The following is an 11,828-nucleotide window of genomic DNA, read 5'->3' on the forward strand; positions in this document are numbered from 1 at the left end:
CTGATGTCAGTGGGTGAGAATCTGGCCGCTGCCAAAGGGTGTTTTCAAATAAAGATTTTGGTCCATGAGGGTGTGTTTTTGGGTAGTCCGAAACCCCCCCTGCATGCGCTACTGTCTTGTGAGTGAGTGAGCAGTGTCTATATGGGAGGCTGGTTAGATGTTAGGTGTAAATGTTATGTATAGTAAAGATGGTAGTCCAAGGCAAAGATGTGAAGATATGGTTTACATGTGAAAAATTTGTGTGAAAACTACATTTTTAGTAAAGTGTTGGGTGTCACCAAGGAGCTGTCCTTGTTGTTCAGTTGGTGTAATGTGTACTTTGACGTGATGTGCTTTTCTTGAGCGTGATAATGCAACGTACAGTTGGCCATGTGAGAAGACGGATGTTTGTAGACAAATGCCAACGTGATCAAAAGTTTGGCCTTGTGATTTGTTGATGGTTATAGCGTAAGCTGGAGTGATTGGAAACTGTCTACGGCGTAATATAAATGGTAATGTTGTATCACTTGTTGCCAAATCAATGCGTGGAATAAAGACTTCGTCCCCGTGGTTGCACTCAGAAAGAATGCGGCATTTTATGAAGTGGTGTGCCAGGTCTTCTATGATTAATCGTGTGCCGTTACACAGTCCCTTTTGTGGGTTAAGGTTGCGTAAAAGCATGATAATGACACCTTTTTTTAAAAGCAGGACATGTGGAGGCATTCCTGAGGGTGTTTGGTTGTGTAGAAATTCTAGGGGGAAGGTCAAAGTGTCGTTTGGATCTTCCGTGTCCACAGAGTCGGCACTGTAATAAATTGTTGGATTTCCTGGTATTAAATCAATGATTTTTCTATTCATGTCTAGTGTGTGTGCATTTGTGGGTGCAACAATGACTCGTTTTGCAAGGGAATCCTGTGACATGTCGTGTACATGATTAAAAATTGTTTCAATAAGATCGTCGTGGGTGATCATATGTGGTGGGATTTGAATGGTGGTATTGTCATTAAAATGGGGGTTTGGTGGCAGGCTTCCCATTCCAACGTGTAGAAGCCATGTATTGTGTGCCTCCTCTCCCTCTGTGCGCATGTTGGTTGTAAGAGTGAGATGAGTGAAAAGTTTCCACAGGTGGCTTGCTTTAATGCAGCATTCAAGAATATCAGTTTGGGTGCCTCTTGGAACAACTGGAAGTGTTTGGCGGAAATCTCCTCCTAAGACGATAACTTTGTTTCCAAATGGTGTGTTTATGTTCATGATGTCACGTAACAGTGTGTCAATACAGCGTAGTCCATGTTTGGGAAGCATAGTAATTTCATCAATAATGATGAGGGTAGCTTGACGTAATAGATCTGCTTCCGGTGAAGTTAGGCGGAGGGAAGAAACGGTGGTATCAAGCAGTGGTACAGGAAGTTTGAATCCACTGTGAACAGTTCGTCCTCCTTTGAGTAAGGTAGCGGCAATTCCAGTGGTTGCAAATGGCAATACTGTTTTCCCCTTTCCTCGTATGTATGCTATGAGTGTGGTGTAGAGGAAGGTTTTGCCAGACCCACCAGGTCCATCCAGATAAAATGCATGGTTGGTAACATGGCTGTTATCCACAGCCGTGATAATTGTGTTGAAAGCATGTAACTGTTGTGGGTTGAGCATTGCAAGGCGTGTCATAGCTTCCTGAGCCTCATCTGTGATATTATACATGTGTTCTGGTGGTGGGTGACCCTGTGGATTAGGCAAACCAAGTAGTGTACAGGAAAGTCCATGTTGTTTTAAGACTGTGTTAATTTCGTGTAGTGCTTTGTTTTGTGAAATGTTTTGAGAATTGTGTTTAAGAAAGTCAAGAGTTAGATCAAGTAGGTGATCTTCGCACAGTCGTATTGGGTGAGTAGGCTGACAAAAGCAGCAGATGTATGAGAACATTTCGCGTAACTGTTTTGGCATGAGGTAGGTGGCTTCGTCTGTTAAGCAGTGATGCCATTCTTCATCGGATGCAAGAAGGCAGCGTGCAAAAGCAGTGGCTTTAAAGGTTTCATAGTGTACATTATTGACTGTGCGCAATGATTGAAAACTGGTTGCACCCGGCACATGGAGAAGTAACATGCGTAAGTAGAAGCGTTCCTCATTTTTTAGACTGACCGTCTACATTCTTGCCACAATTTTATCACCTCCTCGTTTTCTTTTTAGCCAATGTCCATGCGTATAAACGTAGTATTGTGGAATGTCAGTGTAGAGCCATTGTTGTGCATGTTGGTCATGTGCGTTGAGTTCAAACCAAGATTCCAGTTTAGTTTTTCCTGTTTTGGCAGCAAGGAGGGCTTCTTCCTCATGTCCGTGTTCAAAGATGATTGTTTGTTGGTGAGGTAGATGTACCGGAAGTCGTATGACAGCATGTGATCTTTTGTGCATAACATATTCTCGTAGTCTCCAAATAGCTTCTGGTGGGCTTACATAGCGACAGTCAATAAAATTTTGTATTTCATTGTACTGTTGCTCTGGCTGACCATCTGGTTTGATAACCACATTAGCACAATCGAATCCCTTAAAAATGTACTTGTAGATGTACTTAATAGCGTAAAGGGATGTGCAAACTTCCACATTTATGTGTGCATTGTACTTTAGGGCCACGTATTGATTGTATGGTACCACATTTTGGTTGGACATAAGTACGCCTCGAACTTCAACGGTTTCTTGAGGTCGACGTTGGTACACAGGATAAGTATGACGATGTATAATGGTGTTGTCATTAAAATCTTTTGGGACATTTTTTGAACATTTGCCATTTGTCATGCAGGGTGCTCGTGGATTAGCGGTGCCGCATGGACCATGTAGCATGCAGCGGATAATGATTTGGCGTAAAATGGGTGTTTGTATATGTGGTATTTCTGCCGATACAAACTTATTGATTTTTTCAGCAGTGTTAAATTTATCCTCAGCTCTTAGTGCAAGTAGTATGTGAGCGTGAGGAAGGCCTCTTTTCTGAAATTCAATAGTATAGACAAAGGATTTTGTCTGTCCGAAAAGGCAATGTTTGGTTAGGTCATCCATAAGTGCATCAAGTTTGACGCGTGCAACTAAATCAGGTCTATCAGAAGTCTGTTCACCTGGCTGTAAATTGTTTATTATTTCCGGCCATGTGGGATTAGCAGTGAAAGTGATGAAAACATCTGGTGCTCCCCACTTAGAAAAAATAGACATAGCATCACAGCAACGTTCACGCATATGTCTTGGGGATCCTTCAAAGGTTGATGGTAGAATAATGGGAACGCCAGCTGGTATGTGATTATAGTCTGCCATGTTTGCAACGTGGTCAGCTAGTCCTTGATACTGTTCTGCTCTTAATCTGCTTTGATTGTGGCGAATGTAGTTTAATCGGTTTGCCTCAACCTGAAGATAGGAATCAACTAACCACTGTTGTGTTAATTTGCCTGCAGACATAATGGGACTGAAAGTATCGCGAATAGCTGTTAAAGCGGCTTTGTATTGCAACATGGTAACATAGTTGCGAACTTGATTGAGTTGTGCTCCACGGTAAGAATGACATTGCCAATTTGGTTGCCAGCCAGGTTCCCCATAAGGGAAAAACAGAGCATATGTCATAGGATCCATGTTTGGGCTTAGAATGTTAAGGTTAATGAATGGTTGGTTTGGATCTTCTGGATTTTTTGGATAGATTCGTATGTCTCGTTGGAAAGGTGGTTCTCCATCTTCGTTGACAAAGATCATGGCAACTTCATTGGATGTGGGGTTGTTGTATCGTCGGTAATCAGAGTGGCGATCACGTCTAAGGGCCATACTAACGACTGGAACTTGTTCTCCTGTTTGAGCGGCAAGTTGCACGTGGTATTTATGAATGTTAGTAATTAGCTGGTAGCTATGTGCAAGGCGATTGTGTTTGCGAAAGAAGCGATCAATTTGGTCCATGATTTCAGGTCGACACTCATCATTGGCGGCATGTTGTTCACGAAAGGTGGCTGCTTGTGTGCTGTCTATAACGTATAGCTGTGCAAACTGTGGGGCTTGGTTGTTGACCGGCTGTAGGTGTGAAGTGCGATGATATGTCTGTCCGTGTACTTTGAATACGTAAGGGCCTTTTCCTGGTAAAGTCACAATGGTAGCTCCAATTGAAGCAAAGGAAACAGCACTGTTGTAAGAGCGGATGTTTTCTCGAAAATGAATGCAGTTGGGGTTAGCTGTGTCAGAGAGTAATTTGTGTAGAAAATCAGGATACAGTAAATCAAATGAATTGATGTCTTGTGGCTTTGGCAACTTTACTTTGCCTTTTTGGCAACAGCTTGTGAATTTTCCGTCAGATGGCCTTTCGGCGACAAAATGTCGTGCTTCACAGAATTGGAACATGACGTTAAAAGGTCCGCAAGTGTGTGGGGTGACATGATGGTGTTGTAACGTAATATCCTGATAATGTATAAAGTGAGTGTGTAAGTCCTGAGCATGTAAATGGGGTTGTGAATGTGGGAAAGGTGTTGCTGTAGTTGTGTCAATAGTTTGGCAAATGCGGCTACGCTGCTGAGATTGAGCATGTGCAGTGCGGCGTACAGTGCCTTCTTCTAACGTTTCTTGTTGGATTCTTATTTTGTGCTGTAGTGCATCTTTACTGCGACGTGACTGAGCTTGTTGTGTAGTTTGTTTTTGACGTTGAAGGCGTTGAGAGTTTGCATGTCGAGATCTGCGGAGTGTTGTGGTTTTCAATGTTTGGCTTAGTAGTCTGGCTCGTTCATATGCGGCTTTGGTTTGTCTGCGTGTTGTGGCTTGTTGCATGGTTTGGAGATTATGTTTGTTTTTAAGAGATACTGTTTTACAGGCGACAATGGTACTGCGCGTGGCTTGGCTTTGTTTAGCTAGCCATCTGGCCTGGCGTTCTTTGGTTTTGCGTTTTTTTCGGACTAAGGGATCCTCATGTAAATCCATAGTAATCTAGTGTTGAGTAAATGAAATTGTTAGTGGAGACAATGATATTTGGTGCCTTACATGTGTGTAAAGGAGAGGGTTTTTGGAAGTAATAGTTGTGTATGAAGCTCTTGGTCATGTGGAGAAGAAGGGTAAATGTAGACAATAGAGGGAGACATAGAAATAACAGGGTAGTAAATAGTATTAAATTGTGAATACGTTATGAAGGTGCAGAGGCGCCGTATGTAGAAATTAGAGAGATGGAAGGTGATAGGCAGGGGAATGGAAATGGTAAAAGAAGAGACATACACGACTTGTGAGGAAGGGAAGTGGGTTACAGAGGGTGAAATGGATGTTAAAAAAATAAGGATGAAAGTGAAGGAGAGGATAGATACATTGGGGGTCATTCCGAGTTGTTCGCTCGCAAAGCGGATTTTAGCAGATTTGCTCATGCTAAGCCGCCGCCTACTGGGAGTGAATCTTAGCATCTTAAAATTGCGAACGATGTATTCGCAATATTGCGATTACACACCTCGTAGCAGTTTCTGAGTAGCTCCAGACTTACTCGGCATCTGCGATCATTTCACTGCTTGTCGTTCCTGGTTTGACGTCACAAACACACCCAGCGTTCACCCAGACACTCCTCCGTTTCTCCGGCCACTCCTGCGTTTTTTCCGGAAACGGTAGCGTTTTTTCCCACACGCCCATAAAACGGCCTGTTTCCGCCCAGTAACACCCATTTCCTGTCAATCACATTACGATCGCCAGAACGATGAAAAAGCCGTGAGTAAAAATCCTAACTGCATAGCAAATTTACTTGGCGCAGTCGCAGTGCGGACATTGCGCATGCGCATTAAGCGGAAAATCGCTGCGATGCGAAGATTTTTACCGAGCGAACAACTCGGAATGACCCCCATTGTGTTGTGTTACATAGGAAAGGATGTTGGTTAGTGATGGTATGTGGAGTTTGTAAGGGACGCTAATGGCGATGTGTTATAAATGCAGGATGTTATGTAAGGTATAGTCATGTGTAGTTTGGAGTGGAAATGTGCTGATAGGTAATGTTAGGTACATTTATTATTGAAAGTTGTGTTGTAAGGTTTGAGTAATGTATTGGTAATAGGAAATTGGTTGGGTTGTATTACTGTGTGTATTGTTGTGGGTTGTTTGGTGTGGGCCTAAAAATGCACTGAGTGCTAAATTGTGGATTAGTGATCAATGAGAGAGAGGACAGTAGGTAATGTAGTGGTAAAGGGAGATGATTACACTGGGAAGTAAAACATAGTGTTAGGAAGGGAAATTGTGAGAAGTGGTGTGGGGTGAATTTGGAATGGGTTGCAATTGAATAGGAGATGGCTACGGATAAGTAGTGTGTAGAAAAGAGTGTAAGTTGTTGAAAATTTGGTTGTGAAGTATACAGTTGTGTAAAGTATGTTTGTGTATGAATGTTGTGTAAGTTGAGAAAGAGGGACAATAAAAGTAACAACAGAGTGGGAGTGCATAAAGTGTAAAGTTTGGGGAAAGAAAAGTGTTGTAGTTGTGCTGTTGGTGACGGCTAGAAAGGGTGGTATATTAAGTTGATGTTTGTGTAGTACAAAGTGTTATTGGGAGTTTTTAACAATGGCCATGTAATAGAAGAAAAAGACAGCATAAGAAGGAGGGATAAATGTGTTATGTGTTTGTTGAATTGTGTAATGTTGTGTTCAGTAGGCGGCAGAAAAAGTGTAGAATGGTCTGTGGGAAGAGATAGTAGAGTGAGTTACAGAGTGAATGTGTACAGGTGTCACAGATGTGTGTAAAGAGAAAAGCGTTCGGTAGGAGTGGAGGGTATGCAGTTAAAAATTTGTACGTAGTGCAGGTGGATAGACACAGGGTGTGTGCAGATTTGTTTGTTACGTATGTAGACAGTGTTGACAGGGAAGTAGGGAGTAGATACACAGTGTGCAGTGTTACTACATAGGCTGCGACACAGTGTGCATAGGTAGTAGTGTGCCTGATAAGCAGAAAAGAACCAGGGGAGTGTGTTAAATAGACTATGTTGGCCGACAGCGTGGCGAGCGGAAAGGAGCCCCTTGCGGGCTTGATGCGCTGGTCACGCTGTGGGCACGGTAGCGCGCTAGGTGCAGCACACAATTTTTTTCTCCATCCAGGGGGGTTGTGGACCCCCATGAGGATGAATAGGTGTGGGTATGCGGGGTGTGGGGATGCCGACGTCGGTATACTGTTTGCCGGGATCCCGACATTCAGCATACTGAAGACCACCCAGTACAGATTATGGTATGATTTATTTTGTTTGAGGGGGGTGATGGGTATTGGAGGTGTAATGTCTGTTGGAGGTGCACATGCTGTGTGTAGGGATGGGGGAAAGGTATGTGAATGTGGAAGGTTGTGTGAATGTGTAGGGGGTAGTGTTGTGGGGTGTATGTGTGGGAGGTATGTGTAAGGTATGGTGTTTTGGGTGAATGGTCTATGGACATGCTTTGCGTTGGTTGTTGGTAAGGTGGGTGGGGGTGGCATGGGGTTGCATGGGAAATAAGCACGTTTGGATTGTATGCAAAAGCGGGTGGTAGCATTAAGGTGGAGTTGTGTGTTGCAGTTAGTGTGTTCTTGAGTTTGAGGGAGTGACTTGTAGCGTGTAGTGATTGTGTTATAGTGTGTGTGGAGGATGTGTGGTTTTGAAAGGGGTGTGTGTGTGTGTGTGTGTGTGTGTGTGTGTGTAAATAGTGGTGTATGTAGAAATGTTGTGTGTTAATGGGTTGATTGGTTTTGGTTGGTGAGTGGGGTTGAAGGAGATGGAGGAGGCTGTTTGGATATGGTGTGTGGGAGGAAGGGTTGGTATTCAGTAGGAGTCACAGGGGTAGGAGGGTATGGTATATGTACTGTATGTGTTGTGGTCGTGTGGTAAGGGTCGGTGGTTGTGGTGGGTGGATGTAGGTTGTGTGTGATGTGCGTTTGGGGTGGTGGTGTGGAAATGGTTTGGTGTTTGAAGGTACTCTTGTGGATGTGGAGTTACTGGGGATAGGAAGGGTGGATGGTATTGGTTGGGGGATGAAGTGGTGTGTGGAAGTGTATGGGTGGGTAAGGGTAAAGGTATATACATAGATTTTAGTGGTAGTGATGTTGGTGGGGAAAGAAGTGTTTTTTTGTTCTAATGTTTGGTTGTTGGGCTTAGGCAATGGGTGGAGTGAGTTGATTGGTGGTATAGGTGGTGGATTTCCACAGTGGTTGGAGTGTATGTTGGGGCATGTTGTGTGTAGGGGTGTGTGGTAGTTGGATGGTGATGGTTGTGGCGAAGGGTAGTTATGTGTGTAGGGGTGTTTGGTGGGTAGTAGGTATGTGTTTAGTTAGGTAGATGTATGTATGTGGGGGTTGTGTGGTGGATGGGTAGTTGGGTGGATTGCTGTGGTAGTTATTACACTTAATTTTAGTGTTAGTACAGAAAATTAGGTTGGGTGCAGGGAGTGGTGTGGGGTTGGTACTCGTGGGGTTAGGGAGTGATTTAGGTTGTTTGTTAGAGGGGAGTGGGGTTTTGGGAATGTGGTGTGTGTGGGTGAGGAGTGGAGTCAAAAGGGCATTGTAGATGGGGGTGTAGCTGGGGAGGACATGTTGTTAGTGGTGGCTGTACATACTGTGTGGGGGTGTGTGTTGGTTGTGGTGTGTATTGAATGAGGTTAGGAGTAAGGGTGCACAGTGTGTGTAGTAGAAAATATTGTTGTTGAGGTGTGTGCAAAATGGGTTGAAGTGTATGTGACAGGGGCTAGGTAGGACAGTGTGGTGGATGTGATTGTGGCTTCTGTGGAGGGGCTTAGGAGTTATATGACAGATGGTGTAGGCTTTATATGTGTAGTGTGCAGTATAGTGGAGGTAGAGTGGTGTATACAGTGTTTGTGAAGTGTAATTGGGGTGGGTAAGATGGTGTGGGTGTTGGGTAATTAGGCAGGATGCTGTAAGGGTGCAGTTGGGTGTGTATGCTCAGGGTTAGCATTGATGGATGTTGTAGTGAACAGAAGACATAGGAATTGCAGGAATAGTGTTTGTGGGGTTGATGGGGAATGGGTGAGAGTGTTGTAAGGTGTCATGTAAGTGTGATTGGGACATGGTGAAGTGAGCAATATCAGCTTGCCTTCCAGTTCCCCCCCCCCCTTCCAGCACGATAGCCGGCATTAAGAACCCCCACCCCACCACCACCACCACCAGCAAGAGGCCCAATAGCAGCTCAACTTCCGTCGGCGCGGCAGCACTGTAGATGGAAGGGGGGGGCGGGCGGGCGCACTAGCCGCGGACTGGCTAGCGTCCGTGTGTGGCGCCGTAGGCGCGGCAGCACTGTAGATGGAAGGGGGGGCGGGCGCGCTAGCTGCGGACTGGCTAGCGGCCGTGTGTGGCGCCGTCGGCGCGGCAGCACTGTAGATGGAAGGGGGGGCGGGCGCGCTAGCCACGGACTGGCTAGCGGCCGTGTGTGGCGCCGTCGGCGCGGCAGCACTGTAAGAGAAGGAAGGGGGGGGTGGCGGGCGGGCTAGCGGCTGTGTGTGGCGCCGTGGAGGGTAAGGTGGTTGCAGTAGGTGGTGGTGGGTGTTTGCAGGAGAGGGGTGTGTGGGTCTCCTAGCTTACCTGGCAGTGTGGTGTGTCTGTAGTGGTCCGTTCTGCTGTGCTGAGACTGGGACAGGGCAGGGTCTGTGACTCCACCCAGGTGTGCTGACACTGGTACAGGGCAGGCTCTGTGACTCCACCCAGCGTTAGAAATGCAGACACAGAGTCACAGGGCTAATATATAGGAGATTGCATCTTCCCTAATATATTCAGTCTGGAATAATGTTGGAAGAGTATTTTGTCAAGATTCAGAAAGACTATATTGAGCTTATGAGGAGAAACAACAGTTAGCCAGCAAATAAACTATACTGTTAGGATATAAGAATATACTTACCGCAGCAGCAGTTAAGACACAGTAGCCCAGCCGCTTGCTCTTCTATATGTTCCTCAGAGTTGCGATGGGCAGAGATTTCCTCCATAAGTTGTAGACAACTAAGTAAAGAAATTCATTTACATTAGTAAGAGAAGTTATACAAGGAAATACCAGCATAATACAGTCTAAGAAAGGAGGGATAGTTACTTGAAGATAACTATGGGGGTCATTCCGAGTTGTTCGCTCTGTAAAAATCTTCGCATCGCAGTGATTTTCCGCTTAATGCGCATGCGCAATGTCCGCAGTGCGACTGCGCCAAGTAAATTTGCTACGCAGTTAGGAATTTTACTCACGGCTTTTTCATCGTTCTGGCGATCGTAATGTGATTGACAGGAAATGGGTGTTACTGGGCGGAAACAGGCCATTTTATGGGCGTGTGGGAAAAAACGCTACCGTTTCCGGAAAAAACGCAGGAGTGGCTGGAGAAACGGGGGAGTGTCTGGCCGAACGCTGGGTGTGTTTGTGACGTCAAACCAGGAACGACAAGCACTGAACTGATCGCAGATGCCGAGTAAGTCAGAAGCTACTCAGAAACTGCTACGAGGTGTGTAATCGCAATATTGCGAATACATCGTTCGCAATTTTAAGATGCTAAGATTCACTCCCAGTAGGCGGCGGCTTAGCATGAGCAAATCTGCTAAAATTCACTTGCGAGCGAACAACTCGGAATGAGGGCCCATATACAGACTAAGCAGCATACCTCCCTATTTTCAGACAATTATGGCCCTCATTCCGAGTTGTTCGCTCGTTCTTTTTCATCGCATCGCAGTGAAAATCCGCTTAGTACGCATGCGCAAAGTTCGCACTGCGACTGCGCCAAGTAACTTTACTATGAAGAAAGTATTTTTACTCACGGCTTTTTCTTCGCTCCGGCGATCGTAATGTGATTGACAGGAAATGGGTGTTACTGGGCGGAAACACGGCGTTTCAGGGGCGTGTGGCTGAAAACGCTACCGTTTCCGGAAAAAACGCAGGAGTGGCCGGAGAAACGGTGGGAGTGCCTGGGCGAACGCTGGGTGTGTTTGTGACGTCAACCAGGAACGACAAGCACTGAAATGATCGCACAGGCAGAGTAAGTCTGGAGCTACTCTGAAACTGCTAAGTAGTTAGTAATCGCAATATTGCGAATACATCGGTCGCAATTTTAAGAAGCTAAGATTCACTCCCAGTAGGCGGCGGCTTAGCGTGTGTAACTCTGCTAAAATCGCCTTGCGACCGATCAACTCGGAATGAGGGCCTATATCTGAAACCATAACGAGTTTTTTTGTTAATATCAGATGATACGGATTCTGCTCCCTTCCCCACCTTTATCCAGGATCACCAATCATTTATTTTAATCTCAATTTCTTTGATATAAAGATATTGCGCAATAAAACGGCTGTAGAATCGGGACTCTTAAAGACTTCATGTGCACCAACGACATGGCCATAGGACATTAGGGGTCATTCCGAGTTGTTCGCTCGTTGTTGTTTTTTTCGCAACGGAGCGATTAATCGCTAAAGCGCATGCGCAATGTCCGCAGTGCAACTGCGCCAAGTAAATTTGCTATGCAGTTAGGTATTTTACTCACGGCATTACGAGGTTTTTTCTTCGTTCTGGTGATCGTAATGTGATTGACAGGGAGTGGGTGTTTCTGGGCGGAAACTGGCCGTTTTATGGGTGTGTGTGAAAAAACGCTACCGTTTCTGGGAAAAACACGGGAGTGGCTGGTGAAACGGAGGAGTGTCTGGGCGAACGCTGGGTGTGTTTGTGACGTCAAACCAGGAACGAAACTGACTGAACTGATCGCAGATGCCGAGTAAGTCTGGAGCTACTCAGAAACTGCTAAGAAGTGTCTATTCGCAATTCTGCTAATCTTTCGTTCGCAATTTTGATTAGCTAAGATTCACTCCCAGTAGGCGGCGGCTTAGCGTGTGCAAAGCTGCTAAAAGCAGCTTGCGAGCGAACAACTAGGAATGACCCCCATTGTGTAGAATAGATAGGCACTGAGGGG

The 11,828-nt window shown here is 45.4% G+C and overlaps 1 protein-coding gene across 1 annotated transcript; it reads right to left on the reverse strand.

Annotated features, from left to right (window-relative positions):
* Nucleotides 1-222: 222 nt before the first annotated feature.
* LOC134958720 (ATP-dependent DNA helicase pif1-like) lies at nucleotides 223-2,070 on the reverse strand. Its single transcript, XM_063941472.1, has one exon. It carries the CDS (start codon nucleotides 2,068-2,070, stop codon nucleotides 223-225), a length of 1,848 nt encoding a protein of 615 aa, XP_063797542.1.
* Between the last annotated feature and the right edge of the window lie 9,758 nt (nucleotides 2,071-11,828).

Source organism: Pseudophryne corroboree, chromosome 9, assembly GCF_028390025.1.
Source record: "Pseudophryne corroboree isolate aPseCor3 chromosome 9, aPseCor3.hap2, whole genome shotgun sequence".
NCBI lineage: Eukaryota > Metazoa > Chordata > Amphibia > Anura > Myobatrachidae > Pseudophryne > Pseudophryne corroboree.

What these genes read in the sequence shown, in the direction of transcription:
- LOC134958720 (XM_063941472.1), bottom strand. Translation starts at nt 2,070, where the DNA reads ATGTTACTTCTCCATGTGCCGGGTGCAACCAGTTTTCAATCATTGCGC.